The 22532-nt window shown below is 39.3% G+C and overlaps 2 protein-coding genes across 2 annotated transcripts; both read right to left on the bottom strand.

The window, feature by feature from the left end:
- Nucleotides 1–7323: 7323 nt before the first annotated feature.
- On the bottom strand, nt 7324–8797 carry LOC131488678 (olfactory receptor 52H1-like). The gene has a single exon (XM_058690539.1). It carries the CDS (start codon nt 8547–8549, stop codon nt 7524–7526), a length of 1026 nt encoding a protein of 341 aa, XP_058546522.1. The 5' UTR covers nt 8550–8797; the 3' UTR covers nt 7324–7523.
- Nucleotides 8798–17277: 8480 nt separating this feature from the next.
- LOC131487360 (olfactory receptor 52H1-like) lies at nt 17278–21716 on the bottom strand. The gene has a single exon (XM_058688006.1). It carries the CDS (start codon nt 18858–18860, stop codon nt 17919–17921), a length of 942 nt encoding a protein of 313 aa, XP_058543989.1. The 5' UTR covers nt 18861–21716; the 3' UTR covers nt 17278–17918.
- Nucleotides 21717–22532: the final 816 nt, after the last annotated feature.

The following is a 22532-nucleotide window of genomic DNA, read 5'->3' as shown; positions in this document are numbered from 1 at the left end:
TACAGTCCGGTGTAAGATACATTCCTCTCCTATAACGCACTGAAGGAATGACAGAGTGGTCCTTTGAAATATTTCTCTTTATTCACCCATCAAAGTCTCACTCGGGCCAAGTATCTAGGTCACCTGGAATGAAGATACAAAATTATATGTTGAATTGATTGGGTCAGGAGAGATTCCCATAAGTTAAGGCAACATGGAAAGTGTGTACTTGGGAAAAATGTGAAAGGGGATGATAGCATTTCCTCCCAGAACTGGATGTCATCTGGAATTATCCAAGACTAGGGTATATCTGAGCCATGGGAAGATACCTTTCCAAGGAAGAAGAATGGACAAGGTGGATTCAGACTCATTTCAACTATACTCACCAGGCAGATCTCACAGAATTGTAAACATCTTAGTTATGTCTCTTCTTCCTCCCTCACTCCAGACCTAAGCATCTGACACATTGGTATTGAACTATAAATACATACAATACATACATACAATAATATTTACAATTTGCCTATGACTTCTTTCATACAAGTTGGTGTGTAAATTGGCTCAAGATTTTTAGAAAGTGATTTGAAAGTATAAAGAGACGTAAAAAGTGATTTCCCTTAATCAAGTACTACCACACAGAGGAATCTACTTTATAGGAAATAAAGCAAAATAAAATGAAAGAGATGTAGATTTGAATCCCAGCTCTGGCATACACCAGCTGAGAAGTTCTGAATAGATTGTTTAATTTTTAGGAACTCAGTGTCTCATGTGTAAAATAGAGCTATTAATTACACCATAAGTCTTCTGGTTCCAAAACTTTATTGTACACTGGAACTTCCTGGGGCCTTTTGAAAAATTCTGATGCTTTCATCTTACCCACAGTCATGCCAATTTAACTGATACAGCATGAAACCTGGGCATGACAGAAGGTGGATTATCAAGGCCCTGAGGAGGAATGTACTTAGTGTAGATGAGAAGATTCAAGAGGACAAGTATGGCGAAAAGCAAATCAGTCAGGGAAATGTAGTAGTAGATGAGACCAGAATAGATGACAATAAGTCAAGGTCATGTTGGATTCTGTAATAGATTTCTCATTCTCATATCTATCTTGTTTTTCTCTCCTTTCTATATATAAAAGTATTCCTGATGTTTTTAGACCAGGGCCATGTGGCATTTTATGGCCAACGGTGAAAATAGAAGAGGCAAATGTCATGTCAGGCTAAAATATTTAAGAACAAATGTGTAGACTCTATGTTTTTTCTTCATCTGCTGTAGTGACAAGGAGGCCATGCTGCCATTGCTGAACGGCAAGTTATAAGCAGCCTAGGTCCCTGAGTCACTGTATGGAGAAAAACTACCCTTGAGAATTATCAACTGTTGTAAGACTTTGTGGACATAAGAAATAAAACAAATTAAGTGTCCATGGTTAGATGAATGGATAAAGAAATTGTGGTGTATATATAATAGAATATTATTCAGCAATAAAAAAAGAATGAAATCTTGCCATTTGCAACAACATGGATGGAACAAGAGTGCATTATGCCAAATGAAATAACTCAGAGTAAGACAAATACCATATGATCTTTCTCTCTCTTATATGTGGAATCAAAACAAAAAAAAGCTCACGGACACAGAGAACAGATGATTGGTGGTGGTTGGTGAGGGGGTGAAAAATGAGTAAAGAGGGTGAAAATGTGACATAGCTAGCATTTTCGGATACTTTGTCTGAGCAGCTACTAGGCACGGTCCCTGCAGTTTTTCCTTCATCTCCATTTACAGATAACAATTATAAGATTCAGAGGACCTCTGTCTGAGGCGACTTCAATGGTTTAAGTGTCTGGAGAACCCAGGAGGCCTCTCCTTCTAGCACCCCCACATCCTAAACCAATCTTCATGTTATATGCCTACATTTTGCGAATATTTTTTTTTAATTTAGAAGTTCAGTCTGATCTATTAACTCTTGGTTAAGAATGTCTATTCCAGCCTGCCCTGCCCATTTCTCAGATGAGATACCGAAGCTCAGAATATGAGTAGCCAGCCAGTTGGGTGGCAGAAATTTGATGACGTTACTGATCGTTTGGCAAAGGTACCAAAGCTTTCTGGAGGTGGCTGCAGGCCCTACCACGCACCATCACCGGCCCCTCTCCTGTCTCGTAGGGCCCTTGGGTGGGCAAAGGGTAGGGAAGCTTGCAGGAGGCCATGGCCAGAGGCATGGACACTGAGGCAACAAGGATGCTTCATGAACTGGTAGTGTGACAGCCGCAGGGCTCTGGGTTGGTGGGGATCTGTAGGTGTGGGTGGCCACAGCCTCAGGGTGTTCAGGTGGGCGGTCCTTTGTTACTGGGAGGTAGAAAATCCCAATGGCCATGCCAAGGAAAGCTAATGAGATCCACCTACACACACCTACACACACACACACACACACACACCAGTGGCCAGGAAATATTTTTTCCAAGAAACTAAATTTAGTAAAGGTAAGAGAATGCGCATTTAAACTTAATCCACACTCCTCCTTGTGCCTTTCCCGGGCATTAAGATTTAGTAGTTTAGAATGTGGACTTTGAGATTAGATTATGTGGGTTAAAATCCCAACTCCTCCATTTTCTAGCTTTGTGAATTTAGGCAAAGTGATATGCTCTCTGGGCCTCAGTTTCCTCATCTATAAAATGAGGATAATAATAGCCCCTCATTCATAGTTTCCTTAGGAGAATTAAATAGGACAGTTGTGTTTGACACTGGGCCTGGGAGGCCCTGGAGTGTGAGGACACCATAACTCCAGGCAGTGAACGGTGGCAACACCAAGCAGTATACAGAGCCAGAAAACTGCCCAAGGCACTCACACAGCCCAGAGAAGCAGCTACCTGCCCCAAGGGACTGTAGAGTCTGAGGGGGAAAAAAACCCAACAACCCTAAAACAAAACCAAAAAATAAAAAAAACAGTATGAGAAGAAATAGAGAAATGTGATATAATTGCCATGAATTACAAAATTTAGGTGGCTATATATCCCAGCTTGCCCAAGAAAGTCTCAATTTAGGTCTGTTGTTGTCTAAGTGAAATTATGAATAGTTTCCCTGTCATTATCAAATTATTCATGGTCCCTTTATAACTAAAACCATTCTTAGTTTAGCAATGCTAAATTTAAAATATGGTGAATCAGCATATTTATGATTTTTATCCCACAGTCACAGGCATAGAGTGGACAGTTAGATTTAGAAAAAAACTTACTAGAAAAGCATAATAAAGTGTGTGTGTTTGTGTGTGTGGGTGTGTATGTGTGTTACAAAGGGAAGGAGGGTGAAAGAGGAGAACTAATTTGTATTCAACAGTAATCCTAAGAATGAATCAGAAAATTAAAGCTGGTGACAAGGAAGGAAAAATGAGGAAAATGAGAAAAAGTGAAAAGGTAATAAGATCAAGTTATGATAAACTCATTGAAGAAGTTGAAAGATTATTTTCTGGGATTCAAGAGAAAGTGAATTGGAAAAACAGAAGGTGATGGATCAGGAACCGAATGCCTAAAATTTGGATTATTAACAATTTGCATATATTTATGGAAATACAAATTCTAAGGTGTTTCTAAGGAATTCAGTAGATGAGGTAGGGTGGTCAAGATCTTTAGAGAAAAATTCAGAGTACTATAAGTCTAATTGTTCCAAATACTTATTATTGTATAACAAACCACCCCCAAAAGTACTGGTTTAAAACAATTTTATTAATCCATGATTCTGTAGATCACCAAGGATGATGCGGGCAGTTGTCATTTGAGGTCTCTCCTTCTTTCTCTTTCTCTCATGTGGCTGCCATAAGATTTTGGATGGGGTTGGGGCGCCTGGGTGGCTCAGTCGGTTAAGCAGCCGACTTCGGCTCAGGTCATGATCTCACGGTTTGTGAGTTTGAGCCCCGCGTCGGGCTCTGTGCTGACAGCTCAGAGCCTGGAGCCTGTTTCGGATTCTGTGTCTCCCTTTCTCTGACCCTCCCCTGTTCATGCTCTGTCTCTCTCTGTCTCAAAAATAAATAAACGTTAAAAAATTTTTTAAAAAATAAAATAAAAAAAAAGATTTTGGATGGGGTTATCTCTAAGTTTCATAAAAAGTGACACAATTGATTCTGGCTATTAACTAGTAGTTCAGCTAGGCTGTTAACCACATGAGCTCTCCATGTGGTCTGGGATTCTCACAGTACTGTGGCTGTGTTCTACGGAGAGTGTCCAAAAATGAAAATATCTATCTAAAGACACCAATGAAAAAGAGTTAAGGGTTCTTATAATCTAGACTTGGATATCCTGAAATGTCACATCCATTACATTATTTTTTCAGGGAAGTCACTAAGGCCAGCCCAGATAAGAGGGGAGTGGAATTACACTACACTTCTTGGAAGACTGGCAAGATCATATGGCAGAAAAGTAAATGATATTGTTTTGTATATAAAGATGTTGTTTTGGTCATTTTTGGAAAATAAAACCTGCACTAATGCACCCTAGGCCATAATATCACATATCTCCCTTTACATACCAAATACATTCACAAAACAAAACAAAACAAAAACAAAATACATTCACCTCTTCCCTAGTTCAAAGTCTAGAATCTCAGCCTCTAAATCGGGACATAATGTGAATAGAGCTCCTTCGGTTCAGTTCCTTGTATACAGATCCTTGAATGCAATTCCTTTCAATCTGAAGTTGTGTGAAGAAATGAGAAGGAAATCTACTATTTATACAGCCAACACACTATGGTGATACAGAGATGGGTAACTGTAATAGATACTCATATGCAAAATATTGGGAGAGTCATAATACAGTCACTAGGTCATTATAGTTTCTAAAATCCAGCCAGAGATTAGTATAACCAGTTTCTTAATAAGGATTAGATCCTTCTCCCTGGGAATGATTCTCCATGGCTTTTGTCTAACCTCTAGGCAATTGTTTCTGTATTCTGTGTCATCTTTCCTTTTCATTGAGTAGTAACCTGTGTTTACATCTGAGTTCTTTTCTTCATCTATTTCCTGCCTAATAAAGTTGGAGACCTAAAGGCCTCCCTCTTTTCATTTTGCACTAACTCTGTCCCTTTTAGTCCAAGCTGATGGTGCTTACATCTGTTCATTTCTTTTAAAAATTGTGGAATTGTGGTTCTTGGGACACCTGGTGGATTAGTTGGTTGATCCTCTGGCTCTTGATTTTGGCTCAGGTCATGGTCCCAGGGTTGTGGGAGCAAGCCCCGCATGAGGCTCTGTGCTGAGTGTGGAGTCTGCTTAGGATTCTCCCTTTCTCTCTTCCTCTCTCCCTCTCTCCCTCTGCCTCTTTCCCCTGTTGGTGCTCTCTCTCTCTCTTTAAAATAAAAAAAATGTGGTTCTCTATGAATCTTTTAGGGTTTACTCCATTAGACAAAAATCATACCCACAAATATCTTCCAGATTGCTCTCTGTCTGATTTTGCCTGAGAGTTAATGATTCTCTGGGGAAATATCCTTGAGATTCCTAGAAGATTCTTTGCCTAATTGAAAAGATTAATTACACATATCCTTAAGTATTTCTTACTCTTAGCAAAAGATTTTATAGTCTCATCCTAGAGATAATATTACACCCTAAGGACATTTTTTTTTTCCTTTGAGAGTCTTTTGTAATTTGGAGAGGCTGGAAGGAAATTTCTTTTTTATTTGAATTCAGCCAGCCATGATTCCTTCGTATTTACTCTAAGTTATGCTTGAACACTGAATAATTTCATTTTAGCTTACATCTCTCTGTACCTTATGTGGCATAAAAATATGTGGCATAAAAATAATGTTGATATTTTCAGTGTTCTGCTTAAAAAATATCCTTGGCCAAACACATCAGTTAATTAGGTATATTTTCTACTTTCTAAGTTATGGTATCTCTGAACTCTCTACAGCTGAATAGCACTTATACCTTTTTCTCCAGCCCCCAATAATTCTCTCACCGTCTTTTAGGCCTCCATTAACAGTTCCTTCAAGGCACTTGCAGCTTCTATGTGCTGCCTGTTCCAAAACTAATGCTACATGTTTTAGGTTTTTTGCTACATCAAGAAAGACCCCACTTCCTGTTACCAATTTCTGCATCATTTATCTATTGCTGCATAACTAACCATCCCCAAGTTTATTAGCTTAAAACAGCAAATTATTATTTCTTGTGTTTCTATGACTTGGCTTCAATCAGTTGAGTAGTTCTCTCCTGAGTCTCTTATACATTATAGAGAGATTTCAGTTGAGCCTACAGATACCTAAAGTCTCAACTAGACTGGATGTTTAAGATGGCTTACTAACATGACTGGTAGTTGCTGCTGACTCAGCTGGGATCTCAACTGGGGCTGTGCACCAGAATATTTAGACATGGCTTCTCCATTTGCTTGGGATACTCATAGCTCAGTGTTTCAGTTTGAAGAAGGAGCATACTTAGATAAAGCATTTCAAGAGACCCAGGGGGAAACTGCAAAGATTTTTGTGGCCTAACCTCAGAAACCTCACAATATCACTTACCTTGAATTCTGTTGATTAAGGAATCCCTATGTTTAGACCCAATTCAAGAGAAGTAGAATTAAACTCCAACTATAATGTGGGAATTGCAAGTTCACACTGCAGAAAAGCATGGAAGATGGAATATAGTATTGTGGCTATCTTTAGAGAATAAACCTATCACACCAAGTTACTAATGGGTCATCTCTGTGTTCATTAAGATCACCAATAATCATCACAAAAATTCTTTGTGCCAGAAGTGAACTCCTTAAAAAACTATAATAAGTAGAGATAATTGATAATATTTTTTGAAGATATGAGACTTAGAGTTGTGGAATTTTAAGGTGGATCAATAATACCTGAGCAAGAAGAAGTTGTAGGGAGTATAAAAGAGAGCTATGTTACTTCCAAGCCAGGAAATTACTGTAAGCATCAAGTCTATGGGTTTTTCAAAGGAGCAGGACTTTTCTGATTTGGAAGGATCCAAGATTTCTTAGGTCTCAGAATCACTTAGAGAACTGTTAAAGAATACTGAGTCCCATTAAAGTAAGATAGAGCCTGGGACTTCGCATTTTTACCAAATTGCCTAGGTGATTCTGATACTCACTAATGTTTGAGAACCCTGTTTGTAGATGGCTAATTTTCCTTGGTGATTCTTAAAGGAAGGTAATCATTTGCTGTTAGCTTTGCCAACTGTCATCTGGAAAATATCCAACAGAGGTATCTTAAATTATTAGACCCTTAGTCATCTCTTTTAACCTTTTTATTAAGAATAATATCTATCCACATTATATATGATCAGTATCTTATCCCATAAGTCTTGGAAATCTATCTCAAAATAAGACAGAAATTACCCTCTGATCTATTGTCTCAGGAAGACATATCTTCTTCAACTTTTTTTGTCTTTCTTGATATCTACTTCCTTACTTTGTCTTATTGATTCCTATAACACATGGAAGACTTTTAAGATTTCATATGTATTTAAATCACCATTGTAGATATTTTAGCTGTAAAAAAATAAAATGCATTCCAAAATAAATATGGTTACCTGTTTCCTTTCCCAAGCTCTCAGTCTCATGTCAATAGTTCCCTTTAGGGAAGAAGGGTAGGATGATTTTTTCCCGAATCTGCTTGGTCTTCACCCCATAGATGATTGGATTGAGTGCAGGAGGGATGGCTACGTAGAAGTTGGCAGTCAGTATGTGGAAGGAGTGAGGAATATTGTGACCAAAACGGTGGGTAAGGACAGAGAACATTGCTGGTGTGTAGAATATAAGAATGACACAAACATGGGAACCACACGTGTTGAGGGCTTTCTGGCGGGCATCTCGGGATGGAAGATTAAAGATGGCATGAAGGATGAGAGTGTAGGAGATGCCAATGAGGATCAGGTCTGATGTAACAGTCATTACAGGCACAGCAAATCCATACCAGATGTTGATGGAGATGTCCGCACAGGCAAGCTGGGCTATGCCTATGTGCTCACAGTACGTGTGGGGGATGATGAGTGTTCGGCAAAAAGGTAGTCGTTTTAATAGGAACACACATGGGAAGATGATGCAAAAGCTCCTGCTAACAATAGCCATTACAATTTTAGTAATAATCTGACGGGTAAGAATAGTGGTATATCTTAGGGGGAAGCAAACAGCAACATAGCGATCAAATGCCATGGCTAACAGGATGGCAGAATCCATGGCAAAGCTATAGTGGAGAAAGAACATTTGAGTAAGGCATCCAGAAAAGGTGATTTCCTGAGGACCTAGCCAGAAGATGCTGAATGTTTTGGGTACACATGTATTAGATAGGATGAGATCTGTAACAGCCAGCATGGAGAGGAAAAAGAACATGGGCTGATGAAGGCTGCGTTCCATGGAAATAAGGTAGAGAAGGACACTGTTGCCTGCAAGGGCCACAAGGTAGATAATAAAAAAAGGAATCCCGATCCAGACATGGAACTCCTCCAGCCCTGGGATTCCCAGTAAGATGAAAGGGCCTGAATTGAAGCTGCTCAAGTTGAATGTGGTCATTATGGTCTTGGACTGGATGTGTCTCATAGACTGAAAATAAAAATTTTGTGGCTGATTGTTACGATGATCTACAGACATCCACCTCTGAGTCTTCTTCAATATTATCCCCTCGCTTTCAGCTCTGTAAAGGGATAAGCTATCCTTTGCCTCTTCTCTTGACTAAAAATACTTGCCAAACTTTCAGTTACAATTTTAAGTCATAATAGAAGTGGGATCAAAATAATTTTTTCACAGAGACACAAGTCACATAACTCCAGTCATACAATTTTAGTCCTGCCTCCTTACCAGGAACCCAGGAAGGTTTCTAGGAAAATATGTACACAAAGCACTATTAGGCAGAGAAACAATGACTAGTTAGGAATTTGCAACAAAGTTCAATGTGAAGTTCCCACCCTAGTGAACTGGAATAATAACTGTAGGGTCCCAAGGGGCTAAACAAAGGCAGGACCAATGTCCAACACCAAAATAGACCATGCAGTCTCTTTTCTTTTTTGCTCTTTCTCTGCAGTGGAGCATCTGCCCTCGTTCTCATCAATATTGTAGCAAAGTTCACCAACATAAAGAGGAGACAAAGAATATTCTTCCCTAGAATCTAAGGTTTAAGTGGTTTACTCTGTCTTCAGATATTACCAAGTTGGAAAAGTTTCCAAGAAAAGGTATTCTCCAATAACTCACTCTGTCACATTGGTCTCAAGGAAAGAATGGAACCCTGTTCTGAACCTTCACAGAAGACATCCCAGCAGAGGGAGCCCGGGTAGAGTTATGCCACAGCATTCATGCCCCTGTCTAATTTATACAATGACTCATTCTTGTGAGACTTATGAAACAGCTGGGCCTTTCTTCCAAAACTCTTCTGTTTGTGACATGATACACAAATCTTTTCTCCAACTTCAGTATTCACTCATTTTTCTTTCCACCTGGTCTTGAGTAGTTAGCATTCTGTAGTGTTCTATATATGTCTGCTGCTTTCTAGGTTAATAAACTCCACCTGGATGATAACCCCAAATGCCATGACTTTGTAACTCCTATGTTGAAGATTTTGAACTTTTTAATTTTGAAGACAATCCTCTCTCCTTAGCTTTGGAATTAGTTACCCAATGTCTGCCATGTTAGAAATCCCATGCGCATCCTACTCAGCATGTTCAAATCTGTTTCTCCTATAATGTTTTCCAATTTAGCAAATGATAGTATAACACAGTTTCTCAATCTAGAAGCCTTGAAATTATCTTAATCATATCCTCTCACACACAATCATCTTATTCATCTTCCAAACAAGTATCATGTTACAGGTTTGTTCCCTAAGTATCTCTGTATTACATCCACTTATTGCTACCCTTGCATTGGCTGTTCCATCCCATGTGCCGTCATCTGTCAGCAAGACCTCTGCATTCTAACTCAAATGTACCAATTTTCCTTGAGCAATTAAAGGTACATGTGATGTAGAGTCTATCCCAACTAGAGAGGGGAAAAAAGATGGAAAGACTGTAATTCCAGATAGGAAGAAATAGCAAGTCTGGCAGTCAGCAGCAGTAAATATCTTCGGTACTCAAATCTAAGTGCAGTTCATTTCTTTAAAAGTAGATTCAGTTACAGCAGAGGCTAATGCATGGACAAGACTGAGCTAGGTTTCAGGAGCTAAGATTTCAGTTCCCTATTCACTGCCACAAAATTATGTATAAGCCACCTTGCCTACATCCCACATCCCCTACCGTGTGTGTGTGTGTGTGTGTGTGTGCGTGTATGTGTATATATATATGTATATATATATATACACACACGTATATATACACATACACATACACATGTATATATATATATATATATATATATATATATACACATACACGCACACACACAGGCACACACACACACAGATTGGAAACTGGAAGGACAAACTATTACAGAGAAATAATAATTAAACAGGAGGCAAAAAATTCCATGACAAATGCACTAATTCAAATGAAAAATATATAATTCCATTTAATACATTTATTTAAAGTATTCTTAGAGTCACTGAAACAAAGCCCTTTAATCAAGTGGAAAAAGTGACAATGGATATGAATAATCAAGTCACATGAGAATAAACTCTAATGTTTAATAAATATGTAGAAGATTTTCAGTCTTATAAGTAAGTTCAATATAAAACATGAATGATGAGGTATATTATTTACCATTAATAAAGACTTTAAAAAGATTGATGGTATGAGTGATAACAGCCAATTCTGTGAAGGGTCTGAGGAAATAAGAACTGTTATAACTCTTTTAGAAGGGTTTACTGTGTAACATTCTTAATACTAATTTGCCAATATGAATCAAAACATAAAGTGCACATATCCATTGTCCCAAAAGTTCCAAATATATGAATGCTTCCACAGATACAGTTATATAAATAAATAAGTGGCCTAACGATATTCACAGCAGCAACATTTATAATACAAAATTTGAGTGAAATTAAAATATCAAAAAATAAAAATTGAAAAGCTGGCACCATTTTAATTTTTAACGTGGGAATAATTTTAACATTTACTGTATATAACTTCTAAAAAGAATGAGGTAAAGCCCTGTGTATAGGAATCAAAAGACACCAAAATACTGCTGGCTTCCTTAGCACACATACTGAAGTTGGAATGATACAGAGAAGATCAGCTGGTAGTATAATTAATGGGTAACAAAACTTCAGAATATTTTTTTAAAAAGTAAAAAATATGTAGCGGCACCTGGGGGCTGAGTTGGTTAAGCATCTATTGATTTCAACTCAGGTCATGAACACAGGATCATGGGTTCAAGCTCCACATAGGGCCATAAAGCTCTTTCCCATGTCAAAAGTGAGATACCTTTAGTCCATGGAATGTGTCACCCCCCAATTTAAACTTCAGCTTTGGGGAATACTCTTGTCTGATTTCTTTTCCACCTACATTTGTTCTTGGAAGTTTTGTTAGCTTGGTCCATTTCTCTCTTTCTCTAGCTAACTTTCCCTACAGTACACAGCAAGCTTTCCTGAACAATATCCAAACTAGGTAATGTTCCCAGGTACACTCCTGGCACTCCACAGTAGCCATTCAGAGCACTTCCCACACTCTTCTTTTTATTTTACTTAGCTTTCTCACTTAACAAATGGTAAACTTGAAGAGGATAGATATCATGTCTGCTTATTTCACTGTTCTATCCCTAGAACAGTGTCTGCCACAGAATATTCAACAAGTTCTTGCTGAATAAATGAGTGGCAGAGGCCCATTGGACTTGATACTAATGAACTGGATCATCCAAATAGTGTTGTGAACACCCTGTCATTCACCCACCTCTCTCTCAAGTTTATATCCTCAAAGCCTACCGTAATAATATAATGTAGGTCCCTCCATTTAAACTCTGGAAAATTAAAGATCTGGAAAAGCATGAAAACTTGCTTTCCATATTAAATACTTCCATATTTAAATAGTTTGGTGAGATGAAGACTCCCACCAAACAAACCTAGGGGATTCACAGTCACCGCACACTACTGAAAGATGGTCTGGAAGGAAGGATGCAGCTAAATGTGGGAAATTAGTAGCACTTTCCTCACCTAGAGGAAAGTTCTAGATACATAAAAAGTTCTAGATACATAAAAAGAGGTCTGTGGCTTTACATTTCCATTCTTGAAACCTCCCTGGTGTTACTAACTATACATTCTCTTTAATCTATTAGTACTCTTTGATCACAGTCTCTTTGATTACAGTTTCCTGAATAGGATTTTGCATTTAGCAAGCATTCTATTCCCACCTTACTTACTGGTCTCTGACTGACTGCTGAGCATTTTTCTCCTCTCTCCTAAGGCTAGGAATATAGGCTATATCTCTATGTTCTCTGTCTCCTCCAGCACCAAACTAAACACAGGACAGGTCCATCAGCAATACCTTGATCATGGAGTATTATAATCCATACCTTGCCTTTATTTCTCTTTTTTATGCTAAGTGTGTCTATGTGAATATCTTTCTTCTGCCCCATTTTAGGGAGAGGAATATCCATGGTTGGTCCATGGGTCACAAAAAGATTCTTTTGAGACCCATTCCAGAAAGCAGCTGTTCAACTCTATTTTGTATTTGTGTCTTTCTGTGGTGTGTAGGGTGGGTGGATTTTGCCCCTATCATCCTAAAAGAACAGGACATTCAGAACATTCATAAATGCACTCACAAATACAAAGTCATGCTTACACATATAGGATAACCTAATAATCTCTGAGGTGGCATATGGAATTTCAATCTCCATATGTCTGGTCCCAGCCTGAAATGGTCGGTTCTAAATGTATCATGACCACTCATTCTCTTTTATTTATTTATTTTTACATCTGTAGCACTATATTTTTTTAATTCTTTTTTTTAATGTTTATTTTTTGAGACAGAGAGAGACAGAGCATGAACGGAGGAGAGGCAGAGGGAGAGGGAGACACAGAATCTGAAGCAGACTCCAGGCTCTGAGCTGTCAGCACAGAGCCCGACGTGGGGCTCAAACTCACGGACCGTGAAATCATGACCAGAGCTGAAGTTGGACGCTCAACCGACTGAGACACCCAGGCACACCTACATCTGTAGCATTATAAATTTTGACCAGAAAAACCTAGAAACATTTGAGGAAAAACAGTGAGAGGGGCTCAGAATTAAGCTCCTAATAGACACCTGTCTATCATACCATTCTCTTAGCATGAGTGTCAGCTTTATAATCTATATGCAGAATTGTAATCTTGTCTATTCCTCTTCCTCAGAGCCCTGTCTTTCCCCACTCCTCCTCTCCTCTTCACCAGCTCCTATTCTCATTGGCTTTGCTCCCTGCTATTACTCCCTAATAGTTCTGCTTTCCTCACCACCGGCTTATACCTTGTAGATCCTGGTCCCGGAACTACTTTGCAAAGGCAAGGTGATGATCAGAGAGTGCAGAAACACAGCAGGTAAAAAACAGACCAAAGAACAAAAGAAGCAGTTCCCAGGGCAGTAAGGACAGACGTAAGATCATGCTCACAGTAGGGAAGAACCAATACAGCGCCCAGAGGAGTGGAGTGCAAATGCACGTCTCTTATGTCTCTGGGGATTTGAGACAAGTTAGAACAGAGGCCCTCTGAACCCAGAGGACCTATAAGCCTCAGGTCTGAAGGCCCCAAGTCAGTCTAGGCCATGAGCAAAGGTTCGACCAAATTAACACTTTCCCAGCTTAGGAACTTACACCTTTGTTCATATTAGTGTTGGCTTGGAAATTCTGGAATCCATGATAGCAGCACACCTGAGCCTCATCAGGGTCTTTATCTAGTTTGATCAGTAATTTGATAAAGAGTCATATCTACCATGTGTCGGCTCAGTATAGAACTCCTAAGACTTCTGGTGCAAGGACTGTTTCATTTTCTTGTGAATCCCTAGCAGAGAGTATTTCATAGTGGAAAATCCATAAATGTCTGAAATGCATCTACTTCTAGCCTTATATAACAAAACCCTGGAGCTATTTCTCACTGGGACTGCATCTCTCCAGATGTGAAGAGGCCTCTCTTTTTAGATACTTATTTCAATGTTCACTCTTGCTTGGCAATTCTGTCCATCTTCCCTCAGCGAAGAATCATTACTAATTTTGTGTTCAATCCATTTTTAGACTATAGGCTACTAATCTATTTGTCTAGAGCAAACCTCTAACACAAAGCACACACAAATCTGAAAATCATAGCTATCCAGCCAGGGTATGGTCTCAGCCTTCCAATAGAACCCTGTGTACAACTGCCCATCAGATCAAGAAGGAAGTTTACTTTCAATGCCTTATGGCTAAAAATCTGGAATTTATCGCTTATTCCACTCATCCCTCCCTTGTGCTGTAACAAAGTACTTTAACTGTTCTAGAAATCAGTTTCTGCATCTATAGTAAGGGAATGATAACTTGGAAATGCTTAATTTAAAGAAGAGCTCTGAGGAATAAGTGGGGAAACAACTATCACCTTTCCGTGGAAAAATTTTTTTTCCATGACTCTCCATAATTTTTCTTTGATTATTTAGAGTTACAAATCCAAGTAGACTCCCTCTAAGCAAATGGATTTCATTCATTAATTAAAACTTATTCATTTCAACTCCTTTATTCAGCAAATGCTTATTGCATGCCTATTACAACCTAAGAGATTGTAAATGATAGGAATGCAATGGTAAACAAGGCAGGCAGGCGTGAACCTGGTCCTTGATGACACATAATGGGGGAATAGATATTAAACAACTAAGTATACAAGCAATCATCTTATTAAAGTTGTGGTAAGTCTTGAAATAAAAAGTACCTTGTGCAGTGAGAATGTATATAAGAGATACTAATCTAATATTATCTGAGGGGATTTGTAGTTGAAGCCTAAATAGGAATTGCCAAACAAAAATAAATAAATAAAGAGAAAGCACAGGTAGAAGAGAAAAGGAGAAATCTGATGCATTTGAGAAGCTGAAAGCTGGCAAGTATGGTGATGTACCGTCTTAATATATTAACAGTAATATCAGTATGTCTTGCACAGTCGTTTTATCCAGCTGCCCCAACATACAGAGCTAACTTCACTAAGATTCATTAAGATTCTTTTTTTTAACTGAATATGTAAGGAGGACAGTTGAGTCTAGAACAAGTTGAGTTTAAGGTTAACAAGACAATGACTGCAATTATATACTATGAAATCTAAACTGAATAGGGAAGAAAGGAAAAGTTAGGGATAATGGCAGAAAGGAAGGGGTTTCTGGTGAAGTTTGAAGGTGTATGAAACATTTATTGAGAACACATGTTATATCACATACTTTCATATCAAAGGGCATAAGAAGATGCTTAGGACTAAGTTTCAGCCTTCAAGGAGCTCATAATGTAGGTGTGGATAGATAAATTAAAGAGCAAATAAGTATGATGGTTTGTAACTGTGGCATGGATAAAGCAGCCCTGTCTGGGTATCTTCTGAGCTGCCTAAGGGCACTACAGACAGCAAAGAAAATGTCAACACACACACACACACACACACACAGACACACATACACATAGACACACACACACACACACACACACACACACACAGAGGATCTTATCTCATTATGCCAATTTTACTCTTTACTTCTTACTCCCAAGTAATTTAAAATGCTCATCTTGATTAAATTTATGGCTTCTCTTTCAGTGAAGATTTTAGGAAATGGGTGTTTTTATCCTGGGATAGTTTCTTAAGAGGAACATAGATGAATCCTACCCAACTCCATTCAATACACACTCTACTCACACCAAGTTGTTGTTGTTATTGTTTTATTTTTTAAATATTTATTTATTTGTTTTGAGAGAGAGAGAGAAAGGGAAAGAGTAGGGGAGGGGCAGAGAGAGATGGAGAGAGAGAATACCAAGCAGGCTCTGCACTGTCAGCATGGAGCCTGACATGGGGCTCAATCTCATGAACTGTGAAATGATGACCTGAGCTGAAATGAAGTCAGATGCTTAGCTGACTGAGCCACCACACACCCTGTGCTGTTGTTGTTGTTGCTGTTGTTGTTGTTATTGTTTTAAATAATAGGACATTGAGTATGACACACACAAAAAGAACATTGCTTCTGAAATTACTTGCTCAAAGAGTCAGGGATGTGCAAATTAGGCAAAATAAACATAAATGAAGTGTAAATAAATGTAAATTACATGTAAGGCTTTGAGCTTCATGCAAGATTGCTCTTTTTGTTAAATTCTTCCATTCCTTGCATTGATACCGAGAACAATATTATGCATGATCTTGAAGGCAATGGAATTATTGAAGAGATTCAAGGTACAAAGTGACACTATCATATGAATTGTAAAATGATCACTCTAGCTTTAACAGAGAGAGTGGATTGAATGGAGCTCCTATAAAAAGATGACTTTGAAATACTCTCAGAGGGACGAATAATAGAAAGGGGCCCAGGTGAGTTCAATGGTCAGGGTAAAGGCTAGAATGTCATGTATATATCTACAGGTATGGCTTATAAGCACCTTCAAATCAAACATTTAACCCAAGTATTGAATTAATTTTGTTGGATGGTGATGTAAGACAAATCAAGGACAAGCCACAGATTTCTGGCTTGGGAACTCATGTTGGGGGTAGTGCCATTCACTGTAAAAGAAGACCAAAAAGGAAGGGCACTTTTCATGAAGGAAGTTAGTGAGCTTCCAGGTCAGTTTTGAAGAAATTAAGTCTGAGGAGTTTGTAAGCCATTCAAGTGAGTAGTACCCAGGAAGCAATTGGACAGAAAATTCTGAATCAGGCAGACGTGGGTTTGGATCCTAAGTCTACTGATTGTCTTTCTGTAATCTTTGTAGGTCTCCATTTCCTCATCTGTGAAATGAATGAACTAAGATTACCCTCTCACAATTATTTTTTTATTAAAAAAATATTTTTTAATATTTTTATTTTTTTTGTTGTTTATTTTTGATACAGAAACCAAGCAGGGGGGGGCGCCTGGGTGGCGCAGTCGGCTAAGCGTCCGATTTCAGCCAGGTCACGATCTCACGCACGGTCCGTGAGTTCGAGCCCCGCGTCAGGCTCTGGGCTGATGGCTCAGAGCCTGGAGCCTGTTTCCGATTCTGTGTCTCCCTCTCTCTCTGTCCCTCCCCCGTTCATGCTCTGTCTCTCTCTGTCCCAAAAAATAAAATAAACGTTGAAAAAAAAAAATTAAAAAAAAAAAAAGAAACCAAGCAGGGGAAGGGCAGAGAGAGTGGGAGAGACAGAGAATCCCAGGCAGGCTCCACGCTGTCAGCACAGAGCCCGATGTGGGGCTCAAAATCACAAATTGTGAGATCATGACCTGAGCCGAAATCAAGAGTTGGATACTTAATCGACTGAAACATAACTGTTTTTAATTAAATTAATTAATATTTGTAAAATATGAGCCAAAGGTAGTGAAAATTTTCTTGGAGCGTGCAACTGAAGAAAACAGATACAAAAGAAAACAAGCTCCATGTAATTTGAGATGGGTAGGGGAAAAGGTTAAGCAAGTACAGGACACGGGAGGAGGGATTACTCATGTACAGACTCAGGACTGAATTGCAGAGCATCAAGCTTAGTAGTTGTAGTAGACAGACTTGATAGCTACTTAAAGAGGGAAGACAGGAGCCTTTGCTTTTAACTCAGGAACTCAGAAGCAAAGGGGTGAGTTGTATACTAGGAAATAAGTAGCCTTCAAATATCTCAAAATTAGCAATAGGAAAGAGGTAAACCTTAGTATTAGTGCTCTTCTGTACCAATCATCACCTTCTTCATACAAGTGGTGAGAAAACTGAACCAAGAAAACCCTTGATTTTCTGGAAGTCTAGAAGGTTTTCTTTTTCCTTTTCCCCCACCTGTCCCTACTTTGCACACAGCTGGAACTCTAAAATTTCAAGCTATAGGAGTTACAGCTTTATTTTTATAGCTCCTATGTTATGCAAAATCTCATCTAATTAATTTACCTAACTTTCTCCATCAGTGGCCCTCCCCATTCAGTGTGTCCTCTTCAAAGAAAAGAGGAGAACAAATTTGTCCTGGATCTGCTTGGTCTTCACTCCATAGACCACAGGATTTAGGGCAGGGGGGATGGCCACATAGAGGTTAGCAAATAGGATGAGCACATTTCGAGGGACACTGTGCCCAAAGCGATGTGCAAGGATGGAGAAGAAGGCAGGTGTGTAAAACATGAGGATGACACTGACATGGGAACCACAGGTGCTGAGGGCCTTTTGGCGGGCACCCTGGGATGAGAGGTGAAAGACAGCACGGAGGATGAAGGTATAGGAAACAGCAATAAAGATCACATCTGAGATGACAGTCATGAGAGGGACAGAAAATCCATACCAGATGTTGATGGCGATGTCAGCAGAGGAAAGCCGAGCAACACCTATGTGCTCACAGTATGTGTGCGGTATGATGCGTGTCCCGCAGAAGGGTAACCGTTTCAGCAGAAAAACATCTGGCAAGATGACAGAGAAGCTCCTCACAACAATGCTCACCATCAGCTTGATGATCACCTGCCGAGTCAGGATGGTGGTGTACCTCAAAGGGAAGCAGATGGCCACATAGCGATCGAACGCCATGGCCAACAGGATGGCTGAGTCCACTACAAAGCTGAAGTGGAGGAAGAACATCTGGGTGAGACAGCCAGAGAAGGTTATTTCCTGGAAGCCCAGCCAGAGGTTACTGAGCAGTTTGGGCACTGTGGCAGTGGACAGGATGAGGTCCGTGGTAGCCAGCATAGCTAGGAAGAAAAACATGGGCTCGTGGAGGCTGCGCTCAGTTGCAATGAGGTAGAGGAGGATGAAGTTTCCCACAATAGCCAAAACATAGATGACACAAAAGGGAATCCCAATCCAGATGTGGAACTTGTCCAGGCCAGGTATTCCCACAAGGAGAAAGGAACTGGGATTGTAGCAGCTCAAATTATGCATGGTCCCTTTAGTCTAGGATCCACTGGCTTCTGAACCCTGAGGAGAAATCAGCTATCATAAGGGGCTGTGAAAGACACTTCTACTCTGCTACTGACCATGGTCGGGGACTGCAGCTGTCACATTCAGTGTTCCTGCTTGAGAAGCACCTCTGTTCCCTGGATGTTGGCACCTGTGGAATTGACTTGTTATTGCGCCTTTTCTTTGCCATTGGCCCCATTCATTTCCTTATACATTTATTAATAAACCTTAAAGAACGGTTATTTTTCTGGGTCAGCAATATCATATGCTGACTCTTTCTCACTGTAGATTATGTGGGATAGGCACAGGTTCAAATGGAAAAAAAAAGCATAGTATATGTATATGAGGAGAAGAAGACTTGTGTATGTAAGGGAGAGGGAAGGCAGGCGAGAGAGAGAAGCAGGAAATATTAAAATTATGAAATGGGATGAGCTGTGAGTAATAGGCTTTTGTAGAGCAAATATTATGTTTCCAACAATGGTTTTGATAAAAAATAAACTGAAGAATTTCAATAAAGCAGTAGAAAAATAACGAAAAAAGAAGGAAAAAAGAAAGGACAAGTTCCAGCGCTGTGGGTAGTACAGGAGATTTGTTGCACAGGGATTGAAATATGGTTCCGATTAGGAGGGATGCTTCCTGGGATGTGAAAATAAGAGAATGCATCTACCAGAAAATGCCCATGGACAGGTAAGCAGCATTCTCCCAACTCAGGCAAAGGGCAGTGAGGTCAGAGGATGATTTATGGCTTCAGGGGCGATGCCCTAAACCTTGGAGGATCTCTGCTCCCTAACTTAGGAGGGGAGACCACTCTACCCATTAGTGAGTCTGACAGTGCCTCTGTAACAGATACCAGCCAGTGTGATTGGCTTGGGCAAAGTCAAGCAGAGCAGATTCTCACCTCCTAGAGATAAAATTAAGAGCAGTGCTGCCCTAATGTTTTCATTTCTGGTCTACAGGTTCGTGGACCCCATCTATGGGAATTGCTAGCTTTGCACTGAATAGAGTCTGCCTTTGGAGGTGCCTTTTGCATTTTAGTTTTAACTCCATTCTATGATCTAGTTTATAAAGTACTTTTGAAAAGGGTGCCAGTAATGGTGATAAGCAGGGAGTGCAGCCATGGAAAGGCCAGAGCAACTGAGGCCCTCCTTCAACCAGTTTTGGAGAGGTTTAGTTCTTACCCTCTCCAACAAATCTACAAAGCCATTCAGAAAGCTTTGAGGGAAAGGGAGTGGATTTTCTGGGTAAGTCATAACAGTTCTATATTATTGTGTTTGGCAGGAATCTGTAGTTTTGTGACAAGAAAGGGGGATTTTGTGACATCTCCGCCAGAACCCCAGTCAAAACTTTACACAGTGAGGTTCTCTCACATAGGGGATGATTTTGTCACTGCCAGAGTCCTTAATTAGCCAAAGTGGACAAAACATCTACGTGGCTGGGAGGAATGTAACCAGTTACCACTGTCCAAAAGCAGCACCCCACCCTTGCCCCAAATGCGACTCATCCTCCGAGCCCGTAAGAATGTGTGTTTGAAGTTTCATCTGCAGCTCTGATTTAGGTTAAATGCCTGTGGGCACCAAACTTATTCAAATAATGGTAACGACAGAATCTTCATAAAAATCATCCCTAAAAGGACAGCTACCTCATCTCCTGTGGTATGAAAAGTAGATAGACTGAGAATGCCTCAAAATGTCTCTATAATTTAGGCTAGATTGCAACTGAGTCTCTTGAAACACAGACTCACTGCCTCTTGACAAAAAACACACTTCTTCGGGGTCACAGGGGATACATTTAAAGGGGAGAAAAATAAACCACTAATCATTAAAACCACAAAGGAGGTCAACAGAAAATACACAAACCACAGTTTGCTGCTTCAGCCTGAATCTCTCCTGACTTCACTTCTTTTACCCAAAGAGCTCTTCTTTCCTTCTGGATTCTCCGCTGTGTTACTGGTCACGTTAGTCAGTCTGCACAAAAAATCAATCGTTTTCTGCCAGGAGCTGTCTCTTTATGGAATCACTGGTATCAGAAGGACTCCTTCCTCCCAGAGTCCTGTCCTCCAGGGCACAGACCCTACTTGCACACAACACAAGGCTACATTATTTGATAAAGATCAAAGAGCCAGTGTAGCATTTTTCTCTTCCCTAATTGGCTGTAGTTTTCAACTCAACAAATTCTCTTCCGTCTCTTGATTTACAATAGTAGAAAGTATCTGTTTGGAAGGAAAACAAGGAAACAAGTAAAATTTTAACAGAGGAGAGGTGCCAAAAAGGGTAAAAACAACCTTTTTATGCATTACCTTATATTCCCAGGAGATAGAACTCAGGTTTATGGGTCCCACCATTGTTTCATCCCCAGACAAGGGAGGAGGTCAAACATATTAACTCCTTTCCCTTGAGATGGAATGTAAGTTGGTGATTTTAGTAGGGGTGGATATTAGATCCCTAGGAGATTCAGTTTAGACAATTTAGACACAGTAAGTTGAGACAGAATTCTCAGAGGCCTAAGAATGTTCCTGTATATGTGGTATTCTTTAATTAGTCTATTTATATAAACTTGCACCAATATTATATAAATACAATTAAAGTTTTCTAGTCTTGATATTGGGATGTAAGACCTTCGACTTTCCCCCCCAAAATTTCTTAGCCATTATTTGCACTATGCGTTGCCAAAAATTTTATAAGCAGTTTCTCAACTTATAAATACATGCGCACACACACACACACACGTGCGCACACACACACTCTTAGAGTTTTTGTTTTAGTTACATTGAATCTGTACATTAATACAGAAATACCTGATATGTTTATAATATTGTATCCTTATATTATAAATATGACATATTCCCCTATTAATGTAGTCATTTTTAATTTCACTAATAATGTGTTTAAAAAACTAATTTGAAAAGATATCTGCATGCCCATGTTCATTGAAGCATTATTTACAATAGCCAAGATATGGAAACATTCTAAGTGTCCATTCATGGAGGAACAAAAAAGAAAATGTGGTATAGATGTGGATTATACACATAGATAGATATATAGATATATATGGTGAAATATTATTCAGCCATAAAAAACAGTGACATCTTCTTCCCATTTGTGACAACAGAGATGGAATTTGAGGGCATTATGCTAAGTGAAATATGTCAGACAGAGAAAGACAGATATTATATGATTTATATGTGGAATCTTAAAAAGCAAAACAAACAAAAAACAAGCTCATAAATACAGAGAACAGACTGGTGGTTACCAGAAGAGGGGAGTGAGTGGTGGGCAAAATGGGTGAAGGTAGTCAAAAGGTACAAGCTCCCAGTTATGAAATAAATAAGCCATGGAAAGATAATATACAGTATGGGGACTATAATTGATAATGGTGTATTATGTATTTGCAAGTTGTGAGAGAGCAGATCTTGAAAGTTCTCATCACAACAAAAAAAAAAATTTTGAACTACGTATGGTGACAGATGTTAACTAGACTTATTGTGGTGATCATTTGGTAACATATACAATTTTTTTAAGTTTATTTATTTTGAGAGAGAGAGAGAGAGAGTGAACAAGAGTGGGGGAGGGGCAGAGAGAGAGGGAGAAAGAGAATCCCAAGTAGGCTCTGTGCTATCATCACAGAGCCCAACGTGGGGCTCAAACTCATGAAACA

Source organism: Neofelis nebulosa, chromosome 10 (assembly GCF_028018385.1).
Source record: "Neofelis nebulosa isolate mNeoNeb1 chromosome 10, mNeoNeb1.pri, whole genome shotgun sequence".
Lineage (NCBI taxonomy): Eukaryota > Metazoa > Chordata > Mammalia > Carnivora > Felidae > Neofelis > Neofelis nebulosa.
Note: the sequence above shows the minus strand (reverse complement) of the source record. Positions and strands in the feature narration are given on the sequence as shown.

Coding starts and splice junctions, on each gene's coding strand:
- LOC131488678 (XM_058690539.1), bottom strand. CDS start 8,549: ATGTCTGTAGATCATCGTAACAATCAGCCACAAAATTTTTATTTTCAG.
- LOC131487360 (XM_058688006.1), bottom strand. CDS start 18,860: ATGCATAATTTGAGCTGCTACAATCCCAGTTCCTTTCTCCTTGTGGGA.